This window comes from Muntiacus reevesi, chromosome 5 (genome assembly GCF_963930625.1).
Source record: "Muntiacus reevesi chromosome 5, mMunRee1.1, whole genome shotgun sequence".
Taxonomy (NCBI): Eukaryota; Metazoa; Chordata; class Mammalia; order Artiodactyla; family Cervidae; genus Muntiacus; species Muntiacus reevesi.
The window spans coordinates 17,679,274-17,697,540 of NC_089253.1; the positions used below are offsets into that span (position 1 = coordinate 17,679,274).

The 18,267-nt window shown below is 39.2% G+C and overlaps 1 protein-coding gene across 1 annotated transcript in view; it reads right to left on the reverse strand.

Annotated features, from left to right (window-relative positions):
- Positions 1–867: 867 nt before the first annotated feature.
- AAMDC (adipogenesis associated Mth938 domain containing) overlaps positions 868–18,267 on the reverse strand; it is a 28,680-nt gene continuing 11,280 nt past the window's right edge. The window contains exons 3-4 of the mRNA XM_065937195.1: positions 2,826–2,921; positions 868–1,042 (exon numbers count right to left, since the gene is read on the reverse strand). Of these exons, the coding sequence (XP_065793267.1) occupies positions 902–1,042; positions 2,826–2,921 (237 nt within the window). The 3' untranslated portion in view covers positions 868–901. The remainder of the gene's footprint in view (positions 1,043–2,825; positions 2,922–18,267) is intronic.

The window sequence follows — 18,267 nt, forward strand, 5'->3', positions numbered from 1 at the left end:
GGTATTTAATAGAACCAAGGCTATCCATGCCAGTAAGGGCCACTAGAAGGCATGTAGTCCAGCTCCATCATTTTATAGTGAGGGAATCTGAGGCCGAGAGAACTGGCAAGATTCAGGTTTAGTTAGTGGAACAGCCTGTCTAGAACCTGAGTGTCAAGGCATAGGTCCTTTCATTGTTACTGAAGTGTTGCTTCAGGGCTCTGCTCATGTTATTGCACAAAGAAATTTTCCCTTTCCACATATCTGAAATAGCCCCATCACTCTTTTTCTTATCTTTATTTTTCTTTAAACAGCTTTATTTTTATAAATAACTTTAAAAATTTTTTTTATTTTTTATAAATATATTTATAAATATGTTTATTTTATAAATAAAATAGCTTTATTTTTCTTGAAACAGATTCTATTTACAATAGGTATTTGCTCACTTATTTATTTGGCACACTAGAATAGAAACTTGATGAACGTAAGACTTTTTATTGCTGTTTCTTTGGAACTGTAGCATTGCCTGGTATACAAAGTACTTAATAAAATTGGTTGATGACTAAACATTCCAAAGTATCAATTACAATATGATTTTAATGTACTGAAACTTTGGCTTTCAAACTTCACATCAGAAGGCTTTCTTCATTTTTGGCTTTATTTTCATATATGCCTTTTTTTCATTTACTTCTGGCCTAACATTTACCACAGTATTAAACTTTGGTAAACATCTGTCTCCTCTGTCCCCGCCTCCCCGCCCCCTAGGACAGGGGCCTTGCCTGAGTCATACATGCATTGCAGAGCCTAGCCCAGGACCTGGTACAGGCAGCTGTTCCAAAGTGCTAGGGAGGCTGGAGTTTAGAGTGGTAAGAGTGACAGTCACAGGCATCATTGTTTAGTGATTTATTCTTTTAAGGCTCCATCAGCAGGTGGAATGGAAGACCCCTCCCACCCTGATGCCTTGGGTAACCAAGGCATTATACTCCTTCACTGCCTGCTCTGTCTGGAGGACCCGCACATCAATGCCTTTTTTCTTGAGGTACTCCACGGTTGATGGGGGTACCTGGGAAGAAGGGAAAAGATGAGTAAATCAGGGTGAAAGGCCCCCAGGGTTTCCTTTCCTGCTGTGAGGCACATATATTCCGCAGAATCGGACACTGACAACGGACACTCCCCAGTCCCCCAGCATGTCACCAGTCCAAAATTTGGCAGTGAGCCCAAGGAGTCACAGTGTCTTCTAAGAGGTTGACAGAAGTATCCTGCAATATGTGCACACAGCTCAGGTGAAATGGAAACTGGAAAGAGCATGGATTTTGGAGCCAGACAGTCTTGAATTTAAATCTTTACTAGCTGTATGACTTAAGTAAGTGAATTAAATATTCTGAGCCTTTTTTTCCATGTGTGTAAATAGAGGTAATACCACCTAATTCACTGGGTTTGGTATGAGAAAAATTCAGCTAAAGTATGTAAAATGTCTAGCATGTAAATGTTAAATGTTTGAGTCAATCCAACCTAAGTCTAAATTCTAACTTTGCCATGCAGTAACCAAGAGACCTTTTGAAAACCTGTCATTGCAATTTCCTCCCCTATAAAATGGGGATAATAATACTTAACACCACAAGGTTGGTGTGAGGATGAAGTTTTATGAATGTACATATACTGCAGCTCAAATGTGCTCTCAGGTCTTTCTTGATCACCTCATTTAGAACAGCCCTCAGAAGTCACCATTTTCTTCACAGCATTTACTGTGATCTGAAATTGTCTACATCTTTATTATTCATGAGGCCACGAACCTTTTTTACCTTATTGTCCCCAGAAACTCAAACAGTGTCTGACCCACAGAAGGTGCTGAATAAATATTTGTGAATGAATTTATATAAAAGATTCTCAATAGTGGCAGCTATTACTGGATATTTTCTCAACTCTGACTTGTCCTGAATATTATTTTAAATAGATTTTAATTCAACTCTGTTAGAAGGAACTCTCAGTGAAATGTTTTAAAAATGTCCTATATTACTTTTTCATATATTTGAACAGTTTTATATTAACAGTAGCCTTATGGATAGGAGTCATTTTAATGGAGGGGGAAAAAAAAATAGATTAAAAAATAGAAAGGCACCTTCATCAGTAAGGAACTGGACTTTACGACATGTCTATAAGGGACAGAATGAAGTAGATCTCTATAAACTTATGTGAAAGGCTGTCCATAATGCAATAACAAATGAATAAAAAGTTGCAGAACAGTCTATACAGTGTGATCCTGTTTATGTAAAAGCATGGATGTCAGTATGCATAAGTGAGTATATATTAGTAGATGTGTAGAGAGAATTGGCGCAGTTACATGTACATCACATGTGACTAGGAAGGGGGATCTTTCACCTTTTTAATACTACATTTCTGTGTTGACTCTTTTCCACAACACGCATGTATTATTTCTGTAAGTACAATAAAAACAAACTTTTTTCTGAAAAGGGGAAAAAAAACTTAACTTCAATGTGCCCAAGAAAAGAAAAATTTTAAGTACTGTAAGTAATGGAAGATACTATAAAACTCTGAAGAGCCAAATATTGATAGCTATAGAGCTTAAGAAATTTCCAAGATTGAGGAATTTCTAGAAAATGGTTGAAAACAACACCAGCCTTTGGTTACATCGAGACTGGAGAGTCCAACCATGATGAGGAAGAGTAGGCTCAGCCACTCCTTCATCCTGGGCCATCCACTGGCTCAGCAAAAATGGGGGTGCATGATACATAGATTGAACTTCCAAGAGAAAGGACGTATCTCTATGGTAAAGATCCGAGAGATTACTGAAAGTCCTCAGGAATGCTGCGCTCCCCAATACCAACCTTTAAGGCCTCACTCATCCCTCGGCCAATCACAAGGATCTGCACACCCTTCTCCACAACTTCCTCCACGTCTGCAGGCTGCACACCAGGAGAGTGCTGGATGTGGAAAGAGAATGTTCATCAGCTGCCAACTTTTCAGATCTTTCTTTGCAGTCAGCATTCATTCACTGAAGAAATGTTTACTGAGGTTTACTCTGCAGGGTATCACCTGGGCCCTGGGAATAACAGAAGCTGCCCTATGGAGCTCTAAGTCTAGTGAAAAAATGTGGAAAACTGCAAAGAAATTTCAGTAGTTTTACAAGTGCTACAAAGAAGTAAGTTCAGGGTATTGTGAGAACATAGAGAAAGGGAACCTAATTCAGACTTGGAGAGTCAGGCCACGGGGTCAGGGAAGACACCCCAGAGGAGGTGACATTTAAGTTGAGATGGGCTTTCCTGATAGCGCAGTTGCTAAAGAATCCACCTGCAATGCAGGAGATCCCGGTTTGATTCCTGGGTCGGGAAGATCCGCTGGGGAATGGATAGGCTACCCGCTCTAGTATTCTTGGGCTTCTCTTGGGACTCAGCTGGTAAAGAATCCATCTGCAATGCAGGAGACCTGGGTTCGATCCCTGGGTTGGGAACATCCCCTGGAGAAGGGAAAGGCTACCCACTCCAGTATTCTGGCCTGTAAAACTCCATGGACTATATAGTCCATGGGGTCACAAAGAGTCAGACATGACTGAGCAACTTTCACTTAAAGGAAAAACAGGAATTAGCCAGGTTAAAGGACATCAGGGGAACAAGGCCTACCAAAGACAGGGAACAGCGTGAACTAAAAGGCTCAGGGGAAAGAGCAACCTAGTGAACTACAAGTAGTTCCGTTTGACTGGAGTGTGAGTGATGGGTGAATGGAAGGAGAGGGAGTGGGGGGAGAAAGCACGTGCACACACCATGCCAGAAGTTGGAAGGTGCCATTCTGTTTCCGTGTGCTGAGCTGATTTCCTGCTTAACTCCAGGAAGACTTGGACTGATGCCTTAAAACCCACCAATACCTGTCACTCTGTAAAGTCTTCCCAGATTCTCCCAGGGGTTTTAAGGTAAGGTTATTAATGAACATTAAGCTAACATTAGAGGATGGTGGCTTCTGAACTGCTCCCACATCAGCCAGGGGGATACAGGAGTTAAAAGTTTGGTAAATACCAGCCCACTACTGGGGAGTGAATAAATATGAGTGGAAAACTGTCATGGAAGATTTGCTGTTCTAACTGCATTTTGAAGTATGAGTCGGAATATGCCTTGAAGCGGTGGCTGTGGAAGGGGTACATTCTAATCATAAGTTAGAGGTAGTTTAGAAAAGAGCTGCTAAAACACCAAGAGGACAACAGATTTGCCAAAGACAGAAGAGTTTTTCAGTCTAGAAAGCTTTAGAGGAGATAGGATTGAAATTTATAAAGGTATAAGAAGAACAAATAAGTATTTTTAAAATTAAATCTTGAAATAATATCTTACATGTTTATAGTTGCAGTTTTCATAAAACACCTATAGAAATTATTCCATGTGCTCTGCATAATAGCACAAAAGCATCTATTCTCCTTGTATAATTGATAAAGAAACTAAAGATCACAAAATATATACCAGATGACACAAATCACTAAGTACTAGAGTTGGGACTTGAACAGAAACAAGTTAACCTTCTAGTTTAAGGCACTTTATTAGAATACTATAAACTAAGGAGCAACTTTGTTGAAACTTGAAAGAACTAATCCTAATGACCACATGTTGTGGGGGAAGGATCAGTAGGATGAAATGGGAGATTGGGATTGACATATACACACTACTGTGTATAAATCAGATAACTAGTGAGAACCTACTGTGTAGCACAAGGAACTCTACTCCGCCCTCTGTGGTGACCTAATGGGGAAGGAAATCTAAAGAAGAGTGGATTTATATTTGTGAATGACTGATTCACTTTGCTGTACAGTGAGAAACTAACACAACACTGTAAAGCAGCTGCGTTCTTGTTGTTTACTCACCAAGTTGTCTCCGACTGTTTTTCGACCCCATGGACTGTAGCCTACCAGACTCCCCTGTCCATGGAATTTCCCAGGCAAGATATTGGAGTGGGTTACCATTTCCTTCTCCAGGAGATCTTCCCAACCCAGGGACTGAACCCATGTCTCTTGCATTGGCAGGTGGATTTTTTACCATTGAGCCACCAGGGAAGCCCAAAGCAACTATACTCCCATAAAAATTAATTTAAAAAGGAAGATGTGATACACGTATATACAATGGAATATTACTCAGCCATAAAAGAATGAAATAACATCATGTATGACAATATGGATGGATCTAGATGGTGGTATCCTTAGAGAAATAAGTCAGAGACCAGTACTATATTATTTTACTGATGTGTAATCTAAAAACATGAACAAACAAAACAAATAGACTCAGAATAAACAGAGTTGTCAGAGGGGAGGTGGTGGGGGAGATGAGTGAAATAAGTGAGGGGGATTATGAGGTACAAACTTACAGGGACTACCCTCGTGGTCCAGTTTCTAACACTCTGCACTCCCAACACGGGGCCTGAGTTCCATCCATGGTCAGGGAACTAGATCCCACATGCCACAACTAAGACCTGGCAGTCAAATGAATAAAATAGTTTTTAAAAAATAACTAGAAGTGAACTGTCCTTCGGTAAAGGACATTTAAGAAAAACCTACAGCTAAACATTAATGTTGAAATATTAAACATTTTCCCTAAAAGAGTGGACAGAATAATTTACTTCCTTATTATCTCATTTTTTTAGTTTTCTTTTTGGCAATACTGCACAGCCTATGGGATCTTAATTCCCTGACCAGGGACTGAACCCGAGCCCTCTGCAATCAGAAGTCGGATTCTTAGCCAGTGGACCAGGGAATTCCCCTTATTATCTCTTGGACCTGTCCATTCCTCTCTGTCTCTCCTGCCACTACCCTGGTCTAAGCTGCCATTACTTCTTATTTAGCCTATTGCAGTAACTTTCTAACTGGTGTCCATAAAACCACTTTGGCCCTTTCCAATTATCCATTCTTCAAGTTGCTCTAGAGGAATTGTAGGGCAAACTGTAGCTAGAGGAATCTTTGCAAAACACAAAACCATTCAAATGTCTCCTCTGCTTAATAGCATTCAGTGGCTTCTCCTTGCTCTTAGAATAATTTCCAAACTCCTTAACATGGTCCATCTGTAAGTTCTCAGCTGTCCCACCAGTCTGACTACATATGACTTTCTTCATGTTCTAGCAGGAAAACAGTCTGGCATCTTCTTAAATATGTGCTTATGTGATTCAGCAATCACATACCTGGGTATTTATCCTAGAGAAATGAAAACTAACATTTACAGAAAAACATGTACATGAACTCACAGCAGCTTTCTATGGGTGGGGGGCATTGTTAACTCTTATTTCCTAGTTAGAAGCAAGATATCTTACTCTAGATTTTTTTCTAGTTTTACTGAGATATAGCTGATAAATAGTACTGTTTAAGTCAAGGTGTATAGCATATGATTTGACTTACATGACATGATTACCATAGTAAGTTTAGTTAACATCCATCATCTCATATAGAGACAAAAAATAATTTTTTCTTTTGTGATGAGAACTCTTAGAATTTAGTCTTAACTTTCACATATATCATATAGCACTGTTAACTACAGTCATCTATAGAAGCTTTATTTGTAGTACTCCCAAACTGGAAGCAACCCAAATGCTCAGGAACAGATTCTGTTATAATCCAAGAATGGATTACTACTGAACAATAGAAAAGGAACAAAGTATCAATACCTATAGGCTTCCCTGGTGGCTTAGATGGTAAAGAATCCACCTGCAATGCAGGAGACCTGCGTTCCATCCCTGGGTTGGGAAGATCCCCTGGAGGAGGGCATAGCAACCCATTCCAGTATTCTTGCCTGGAGAATCCCCATAGACAGAGGAGCCTGTTGGGCTATAGTCCATGGAGTCGCAGAGTCATATATGACTGAGCGACACAGCACACAAAATGTACTATGCTGAGTGAAAAATGCAAGTCCCAAAAGACTATATACTGTATGATTCTATTAGTATGACAAATGTAACACGTCTATTAGGTAAACTGGCAAAATATTAATAAGGCCTGTATATTAGATAATAGTACTGTATCAATGTTAATTTCCTGATTTTCATCACTGTGTCGTGAGAAAGTCCTTGTTTTTCTTAATGTCCTTTACCTAAGGACAGTTCTCTTCAAATTTAGTTAAATACCTGTGTGTATTTACTCCTAAATAGAATACCTACAACAGTTCAGAAAAAAGTGTCTATTGGAGAAGAGGATGATAAAATATGATAAACTCTTGGAGAAGGAAATGGCAACCCACTCGAATATTCTTGCCTGGGAAATCCTGTGGACAGAGGAGCGTGGCCGGCTACAGTCCATGGGGTTGTAAGAGCTGGACACACTTAGCGACTCAACCACCGCCATCATCCGATTCCATAACTGGATATCAGATTAAAATAAAGGTTTATATCTATAAAAATATGATAAACTGTTAACATTTGGATCTGGGTAAAGTGAGTTTTTTTTTTCCTGCCTGTACCACACGGCATGTGGAACTTCTCTGACTGGAGGACCTGGGATTGAACTTGTGCCCCCTGGAGTGGAAGCATGGAGTCTTAACCATTGGACCACTGGAAGAGTCCAAGAATTCTTTCTAATATTCCTGTAGCTTTTTGTAAGTCTGAAATTATTTCCAAATAAACTTTTTTTTTTCTTAACTATAGGTAGGTTATAGATGAGCAGGAAAAGAACATATATAGGCACACAGATGTTCTCACTGCTTCCTGATTTATTTAGCCAAGGAAACAACGTTTAGCAGAAGCCAGGTGGCTACACAAAGCAGGAGCAGATGCAGCACATCCTTGCTGGCTCACTCTCTGTCTCTTGAGTCCCTGTGGGGTGGAGCAACTACTCCTGACACTGTTCACTCAGCCAGTGAGTGTTCCAGAGCAGATAACATAGCCAGGCTCTCACACTAATACCTTTTTATACCTTGACTGACTTCATCAACATCTTCCTAAGGAATTAACACTAAGACTTAAGAGAGTATCAGTGTTGTAAATTAGAACAGCTGCATGTCAAAGTGAACCAAACTGATGAGCAGCAAGGCTACTTCCTCACAGTGGGCAAAGATGCAGAGCTAGTGCCCAGGTGGCTCTGAATAGTGTCTCTGCCTCCAGCTTGCCCTGTTCTCCACAAAGAACAGAATAGACCAGGGATTAGAGTCTCTATTTCTGAAGTAATTTAGGTTTATACATTTTTAAAAGGCAAAAAAAAAAAAAAAATGGGGATTTTTTTTCACTTGATTACAAAAAAAGTGAAAGTACTCGAACAGTTGTGTCTGACTCTACGATCCCATGGACTTGTAGCCCGCCAGGCTTCTCTGTCCATGGAATTTTCCAGGCAAGGGTACTGGAGCAGGTTGCCATTTCCTTCAGGGGATCTTCCCAACCCAAGGATTGAATCTGGTCTCCTGCATTGCAGGCAGATTCTTTACCAACTGAGCTACTGGGGAAGCCCCTGATACTGGTTCTTAAAGAATGTAGAACAATTGGATTACATGCTCTTTCTAGTTCCACAGCTCTGTGATCAATCCTAGAACCATCCCGAGCTGAACAGTTACGATAGAAAGAACTTAAAATGTTTGTTCTGGGACAATGACCAAGGTAAATATTTAACAGAATTATTATTCAGAGTTGGAGAGCTTCACTTGCCTTAAGTAAATGCATTTATCTGAAATACTGAATGATTCCTTCATTTAACAAAGAATAGCATCTATTCTGAGGAGCACATGATTCCTAGGCTGTCAGAGCTGACCGTGCTAGTATAAGGAAACAAGCCCACTGCTCAGTGAAGTGAAAGGTCATAAAAGAGTGCAAAACTGTCATCCTTTGGAGATTCAGAGACTAGGGACAGCAGGAGCCCATCAGGGTTGCAGGATCAGTGGAACCCAATTTGGCTGCTGCGTGCTTTACTGCAGGCTCAGGGTGAAATGTACAGGGTGACATGAAAGATAACTGCAGCAGCCTGTGGCTCCAGGCCGTGGCGAGTGATTACTCACAGCCTTGTGCAGAGGCCTGTGACTGCAGCGTCAGCCTGTCACTGAGCCATCCTCTTTCTGCCACCAGCTCCCCCTCTGCTTCATCCAGTCTCCTTGGGCAAACCACTAAGGCTGTCTTCCTTCAGTGAGTGTCTGACTTTGTTCCTCTTCTTTAGGAGGCTTTCTATAACATGTTGATGTTATGGAAATTTTAATTGTTTTCCCTTGGAGGAAAGCTATTAGTATCTTTTCATGTGTCTGTTGGGCTCTCTTTGTGGCTCAGCTGGTAGCGAATCCGCCTGCAATGTGGGAAACATGGATTCAATCCCTCCCAGTTTGATTCCTGGGTCAGGAAGATCCGCTAGAGAAGGGATAGGCTACCTACTCAGGTATTCTTGGGCTTTCCTTGTGGCTCAGCTGGTAAAGAATCCTGCATTGTGGGAGACCTGGGTTCAATCCCTGGGTTGGGGAGATTCCTGGAGAAAGGAAATGCTACCCACTCCAGTATTCTGGCCTAGAGAATTCCACAATGCAATATCATTTTAGATCTGTCAGAGTGGCTGTTATCAAAAAGACAACAAATAACAAGTGTTGGCAAAGATGTGGAGAAAAGAGAACCCTGTACACTGCTGGGAATGTAAATTGGTACAGCCACTATGGAAAACAATATGGAGGTTCCTCAGAATATTAAAAATAGAAATACCATATGATCTAGCAGTTCCACTTCTGTGTATTTTTGCAAAGAAAATGAAAACACTAGAAGAATGAAATCTTAACCATTTGTGACAACATGGATGTACCTAGAGAGTATTAAGCTAAATGACATAAGTTAGAAGTCAGACAAAAACAAAGACTAAATGATTTCATTTATATGTGGAATATAAAAAAAAACAAATGAGCAAGCAAAACAAAAAACAACAAAAAACAGAAATTAGACACAGAAAATAAACATGTAATTGCCAGAGGGGAGGTGGTAGGGGAGATCAGTGAAACAGGTGAGTTACAAAATAAATGAATCATGGGGATAAAATGTGCAGCATGGGGAATATAGTCAATAATATAAAAACTTTGTAAGGTAACAGTTACTAGACTTATTGTGATCATTTTGTAATGTATAGAAATATGAAATCATTATGTTGGGTACTTGGAACTTGCATAGTATTATAGGTCAATTATACATCAGTCAATAAATCTGTGTACTGATAGACTAAAGAAAGATGACAACAAAATGCAGTGCATGAGCCCTCATTGGACCTTGGGTTGGAAACAAAAGCCAGCTACAAAAGATATTATTTTATTGGAACAGTTGTTATAACTTGATTATGAAGTTGATATTATTTTGAATTTCTTGAGTGTAACATTATGTAAGGCAGAATGCCTTTGTTTTATTAGATATAAGCTGAAGTATTCAGAGTTATGTGTCATGATGTCAGTACTTAGTTCCAAATGATTCAGCAAATACAGTTATTCAGAAAGAGAGAAAGATACTGAGAGACAAAAAAAGCAAATGTGCCAGAATATTAAAAACTGGTAAATCTAGGCTGATGGTTTACAAGTATTTATTATTTTTTTCAAATTTGTTATATAGGTTCAAAATATTTCAAAATAGAAAAGGGGGAAGGAGAGATTCAACATAGACTTTCCATGTCACCCAGGTTTAGAAGGCAAATGGGAAAACACAAGCAAAACAAACACAAAAGCAGAAAGGGTTAGGGACAGTTCAGCTCAACTATATTTCCTTAGGTAGCCATGTCCTGAGCACAAGAACCTTTAGTCTGGTCAAATGGACAAGACTTAGAATTATGTTACACTTTATACCTATTGCCTATATTATATATTAAAATAAAACCACAAAATCAGCAATAGTTATAATTATTGAGGACATTTTGGGGGAAATGAAAGTAGACTGTATACTAGTATATCAAGGAGAATATCCTTAGTTGTAAGAATGATATTGTGGCTATGCAAGAGAAAGTTTATGTTTTTAGGAAAGAAATGCTAAAATACCTGCCATGTACACTCAAATGATTGGGGGGGAAATGTGTGTATTTGTGTATCTGATGAGAGAGAAAAAACAAACATGGCAAAGTATTAACAACTTGAGGATTTTGAGAAAGGTTGTCTAGGTATTTATTGTAAGTCACATGACTGTTCTGTAAGTCTCATTTAAAATTGAAAGGTGCAGTAAAATCAACTATATTTCAATTTTAAAAAATCAGAAAAATAGCTTAAAGTTTCCACATTTCCTTTGGTTCTCTTCGGGTGCCTGCTAATTGGGTTTGGCTTTACTTATTTATTTTTGGCTGTGCTGGGTCTTTATTGTTGTACTCGTGGCTTTCTTGAGTTGACGTGAGCGGGGGCTACCCTCTAGTTGCTGCAGTGCTCAGGCGTGACTGCGGAGGCTTCTCTTGTTGCGGAGCATGGGCTCTCAGGTGTGCTGGCTCGGGAGTAGTGGCAAGGGGCTTAGTCGCCCCGAGGCATGTGGGATCTTCCCAACTAGGGATCAAATCCATGTTCCCTGTATTGGCAGGCAGATTCTTAACCATGAGACCACCAGGGAAGTCCTGGTTTTCTTTTAAATTTACATTTTTGTCCTATCTTCCTCCTTGCCCCTTTTCAGCCTAACATAAATGAAAGACATATGCATGTTTCCACATAGAAAACTCTTCTCCAATAAGACAGTTATTGGTTTAGGATAGAAATGAGTGAGGACAGTATGTAATAGGAAAAAAGTATAGGCTTTATAGTAAGACTCAGGTTCAAATCTTGGTTCCAAAAATTACTAGTGGTGTGACCCTGGAAAAACTATATTTGACCAGGCACTGCATTAAATAACAGCAGTTATTTAATGATTGGTAGAGATTGGGGACTAGGTGATAGTAATTATTATTTTGAGGACACTGGTTGAAGACAATAATTTTTTTTTATATTTCCATTCTGCAGTTACTATATAATCTGCTCCTACCCCCTTTAAACTGATCAAAACAAGGAATCACAGCGTTAACCTACCTCAGAGGGAATGTCACAAAGTGTAAAAAAGATTTTTAACAACATTTATTATGAAGAATTGAATGCAGCCAATGTTTGCTGAGCCCCTCCTTTGCAGGCACTGTGCTAAGTGCATAGCTCCTGCCCTCAGGGAGTTCACCACTTCATGAGGGAGGCAGGTAAATGCCCCCTCAGTACCACACAGCTGATACAACCCAAACACTGAGAATGGGGTAAGCAGCTCATTTTCACAAGGACTGTCAGGAAGTGCTTCAGAGAGGAGATGGAACAAAAGCTAGGAATTGAAGGATATATAAGATTTCAACAGGTACAAAGGGGAGTAGTTCATTTCAAGTAAAGGAAATGGTACTAGCAAAAGTACGGAAAATGAAAGATTATGGTAGGTTTGTTAAGAGAGTAGGTATTAGGTATGGAATAGGTAGGCCTTTACATGTGTTTTATGAACTATAGAGAATGAAATTGAAAAAAAAAATTGGAACTGTATCACTTTTTTTTTTTTTAATGGCCCTAAACCATATCCTGAGGAGTTTTTGCTTAGTTTTGAGGTTTAGGGAAAGCCTTGGAAGTTTTCTAAGCAGAGCAGTGACACGACTGGTTCATGTCTTAGAAATTATAATAGAAGACAGACCTCAAAAACATAGAATAAGAGGCAGGAGAATCAGGTAGGAGATTCATTCCACAGCCCAGGTGAGAGCACTGGGCACTAAGAGGGAACAGATTTGAAAGAGTTTGCCAAGGCTGAATCAACAAATATACTTCGTTGGATGTGGTGGAGGAGAAAGCTGGAGAAATAAAAATTGTATCTGATATTTCTCTTCTAGGTGACTGTGTAGATAGTAATTCCATTAATGGAATTATGGAAAAACATACAAGAAAGTTCCTAGATATTTTTGGGGCAGGGGGGGTGGTGGTAAGGAAAAGGAAATGAAATCAGCTTTGGATATGTTTGGCTTAAGTTACCCAAGGAACAACTCATATGCAGATGTATAACATGTGACTAGACATTCTGATAGTTTGGATGACTGTTCAGCAAATATTCACCCCTTTTGCCTTCTTACTGTAGGTAGAATATACTTCTATGTCCTACTGACATGGAAATTTTTATCGGTGAACCTGAGGCAAGCAAAGTCTTGAAATATACTTACTCAGTTAGCAATTATTTGTGAGCTTCAGATAGTCCCATGAAGAAAGATCAGGTCCTGGCTAGCTCCCTGGTCCAAGGTGGATAAGAGACAGATGGAGCACTCAGCCAACGCGCCAACTGTAGCTGGGGGTAGAGCTACTCCAGCTTGGTCTATAAGCCTGATAATAAATACTTACTATTGTTCATCACTAAGTTCATTAAAAAGAACAGCTGAACAAAGGAGTTCCCTGGTGGTCCAAAGGTTAGGATTCTATGCTTTTGGTGTTGTGGGCCCAGGTTCAATCCTGGTCGGGGACCTAAAATTCTGTAAGTCGAGTGGTGCAGCCAAAAAAAAAGAATAGCTTAGCACTACTACTGTATATTTAGAGTATAAAAAATAACTAGAGATAATACTTCCATCAGTTCATGGTATAAACAACTGAAGTAGTCCAAAGTAATAAGAAATCCCCTAAACATTCCTAGGCTCTTAATCCCCTCAAGGATTCCTTATTAAGCAGCATCTGATGTACAAATCAGAGTGTTTCTAAGACTTTTAGAAGTAATTTGATCATTTATGTAGTTATATTGGGAGAAACTAATAGTGTAGAGCACTGTTATGTGCTAAGCATATAATTTTCTGGTAACGAAGGAAGAAAAGAAAATTTTAGAAATTACAAAAAATCAAGTATCTCCTATGTGACAGGTACTGTGGCAGATGCTTTACAAAGATGAACATATTTAGTATTCAAACCAACCAAGTGAAATATATTATTTTCCAGGGCCCATCCTCAAGACATTCTGATTTAGTAGTTGGGAGGAGTGAGGGAGATCAGAACATGCCTTTTAAACAAACCTCTAGATGATTCTGATGTAAGAGATCCATGAATTACACTGAGAAATACTGAGTGGGAGAAAGAATGAATTTGCATGATGGCAAGTGGCATGCATTTTTAAAATTTATTCTTCCCAACCCATGTATTACTCTTTCATCAACCCATAACAAACAGACATTATTATCCTCCATTTTGAAATGGTTAAACTGAGACACAGTCAGGCTATATAACTTGGTTAAGGTATCTAGCTAAAATGAGACAGTGCCTGGACCTATACATTTAAATATTTGCTATAAGTCTCTATCTAGATGCCCTAATGTAAGTTCAAACTCAACATATTCCAAAGAATTACTCATTTTTTCCACCCAGCCTCTGTCTCAAACACAAACATACCTGTTCCTCCTCTTCATATACCCAGTCTCAATAAAGGGCACAACCATGTACCCATTTATCCATGCCAGACTTCTTTTTTGCCCGCTAAATCTAATAAACTGCCTTATTGTGCAAATTTCACCTTTTAAAGTTTTTATTGAAGTATAGCTGAATTACAGTCTTGTTTTAATTACCACTGTACAGCAATGTGATTCAGTTATACATATGTATATACATGCTTTTTCATATTCTTTTCCATTATGGGTTATCACGGAATACTGAGCATAGTTCCCTGTTCTATACAGTAGGACCTTGTCATTTATTCATTCTATATATACCAATTTACATCTGCTAATTCCAAACTCCCAATCTGACTCTCTCACCTTCCTAATAGTTTTCAAATTTGCTGTTTCATAGCCACCCACACTACTACTAACTTAACAATATACAGCTTCATTTATTGAATGCCTATACCATATCTAGCACAGTACTTGAATTCTTAGATCAGCTCTATGAGGTAGGTAATATTACTATCTCCATTTTATAGATGAGAACTCTGAGGTGTAATAAGCTTTGATTTGATGTCCTTTTGCTCCTATGCAGATGAGTTCTAGTCAACACCTCAGCTTTTCCTCTCATCTTTCCTAGTTCTTCTCTCTTCAACTAGTACTAGAACACCTCCTCTTATGTATTCAGCTGACAGATGAAACTTAACAAGATGAAAACTAAACCTACAGCAAACTTTTCCCATTTTGCTATTATCAACAATGGTACTGTCACAGTTTTATAGTCTTTAACGTTAAAGTTATAAGAATCATGATGGAGTAAAAGAAAGTTAGAATCTGACCTGAATTTACCATTTGATTTCATATTTTTCTAGCTCTGTACCTCTGCAAGTATATAACCTCTGTGCTTACTAAGCTTCCTTAAATGCAGAATGAGGTTAAAAGTAATATTAACTCATGAAGTCTTATATGGGAAAAATACAGTATATGGTGTTAAATCCATGTTTGAAGAAAAAAATCTCTCCAATGTGGTACACTCATAAATTGGTACTCCAATATATCTTAAATGCATAGTCTGGAAAATCATTGTCAGTCACATCAATTTCCTGCTTCAGTATCTGAAGTGGCCATGCCTTGTCCACTAAATAAATGTAAACTGAGCTCTGCAGACACCGCCAACCATACCACTGTCTACTCTTACACCTCTCTAGCTTTATGAAACAATTCAGTGGAGTCATTTGGTTCACAAGCATTATAGCTTCTTACTCCTCAGCCTTCTCTTATTCTGTCCCTTCTATATCTCAAAGCCCTCCCATTCCTTTTACCAGTCCAGGTATATTCCTAAGACCCAGGTAGGTAATAAACTAGGTGTCTGGATCACAACAATGAGTGCAAGCAGTTCAAAATGAAGGCTCCACAATGAGACCACTAGGAGGGGTGAACTCACAATATAATTGAATTCCGTACCTCCCCAGGTACACCACCCACAAAATGGAGAATAAATATGTTACACATCTTTACATACAAAAGTGAGAGTTCTGAGTGCCGTGTAAGGCCTTCCAGTCCAGGATTCCAGCACCATGAAGAGGACTTGGTTTTGAAGGTCAACAGGACTTGAACACAGAAGTGCCTCAAGATTGAGAGAAATAGAAATTTCACCCTTAAAGGGTGTACACAAAATTTCACACATACTGGGGCCAAGGGCAAAAGCAGTAATTTGATAGAAGACTGGCCCAGACCTACCTGCTGGTTTTGGAGGGTCTCTTGGAGAGTGGGGGGAGGGAGGCCCTGGGGACAAAGACCCTGGTGGCAGAAACATCAGGGAATATTCATTTGCATGAGCTCTCCTGGAGGCTGATACCTTCACACATCAAAACCTGGTCCCACAGAACAGCCTGTAGGCTTCAGTGCTAGGATGTCTGAGGTCAAGCAACAGACTGACTGGGCACACGGCCCCACCTCAGCAGACAGGTGCTGCCCATAGACTTCCTGACCCACAGGACATGCTTCTAGACAAAGCCTGCACACCAAAGGGCCAAGAGCCAGCTAACTCTCTAAGGGGCAGACATCAGAACTAAGAAAAACTAGTCAGTCCTGCAGCCTGCAAACTGAGTCTGTAAATGCAGGCCAGACACTACTTTGGGACCAGCTGGCCCCTGGCCCTTTAGAGTGGAGTGTACTTCTGGGACACAGGATTTATCCTATAGAGGGCCACTTTTTTCCCAAGGTAGAGAAACATAACTAACCTACGACGTACTTAAAAATACAAATAGCAATGTAGAAAAAATGAGGAGACAGAGGAATATGTTTTGGATGAAGGAATAAGATAAAACCCTAGAGGAAGAATTGAGATAAGCAATCTACCTGAGAAAGAGTTCAGAGTAATGATCTTAAAGATGATCAAAGAACTTGGGAGGAGAATGGATGCACAGAGTGAGAAATTAGAGGTTTTTAACAAAAAATTTAAAAATGAAAAAACCAAACAATTAATAAACAATAACTAAAATGAATAAATAAAAATATAAAAACAAAACAAAACAAAACAAAAAGAATTTGGAGTACATCTAAAAACAAACAAACAAAAAAACTAACTAAAATGAAAAACACACTAGAAGAAATCAATAATAGACAAAATAAAACAGATAAATGGATCAGTGAGCTGGAATACAGAGTAGTGGAAATCACCACCACCAAACAGAAAAAAGAAAATGAAATGAGGACAGTTTAAAAGACCTCTGAGACAACATTATACCCACTTATTGGCATTATAAGGGTCCCAGAAAGAGAAGAAAGAGCCTGAAAAAATATATGAAGAGATAATAGCTGAAACCTTTCCTAACCTGAGAAAGGAAAGTCACCGAAGTCTAGGAAGCAGAGTCCCATACAGGATTAACCCATAGAGGAACACACTAAGACATATTGTAATCAAACTGACAAAAATTAAAGATAAAGAGAGAATATTAAAAACAAGGGAAAAGCAACAAATAACATACAAGGGAACTCCCATAAGGTTATCAGATTATTTTTCAGCAGAAACTCCATAGGCCAGAAGGAAGTGGCACGATACACTTAAAGTGAGGAAAGAGGAAAAACCTACAACCAAATAATAGTCTACCCAATGAAGCTCCTGTTCATATTCAATGTAGAAATCCAAAACTTTACAGATAAGCAAAAGCTAGAAGAATTCAGCACCAACAAACCAGCTCTACAACAAACACTAAAGGAACTACTCTAGGCAGAAAGAAAGGCCACAACTAATAACAAGAAAATTATGAAACGGAGAAGCTCATTGATAAAGGCAAACATACAATAAAGGTAGGAAATCATCCACACACAAAGCTACTAGGGAAGTTAAATGGACAAAAATAGTAAAATTATTTGTATCCACAATAAATGGCTAACAGAGACACAAAACAATGAGATGTAAAATATATAATATCAAAAAAAGTAATTGTGGGACCTCCTTGGCAGTCCAGTGATTAAGACTGCACTTCCACTGCTGGCGGCACGAGTTTGATCCCTGGTTGGGGAACTAAGATCCCACATGCGGTGTGACATGGCGAAAAAATTAAAAAAACACCAAAAAGTAATTGTGAGGGGAGGAGAGTACAAATGCAGGTTATCTAAAATGCATTTGAAATTAAGAGGTCAACAATTTAAAACAAGCATAGATAAATAGATAGATAGATAGATAGATATGGGCTTCCCAGGTGGCGCTAGTGGTAAAGAACCCGCCTGCCAGTACAGGAGACAAGAGATGTGGGTTCAACCCCTGCGTTGGGAAGATCCCCTGGAGAAGGGCAGGACAACCCACTCCAGTATTCTTGCCTGGAGAATCCCATGGACAGAGGAACCTGGTGGGCTGCAGTCCATAGGGTTGCTAACAGTCAGACATGACTGAAGTGACTTAACAGTGTGTGTACATATATATATAAATATATAAAAGCCTTACAGTAAACAAACATCTCTGATATACACACAAAAAAGAAAGAGGAATCCAAACATAACACTAA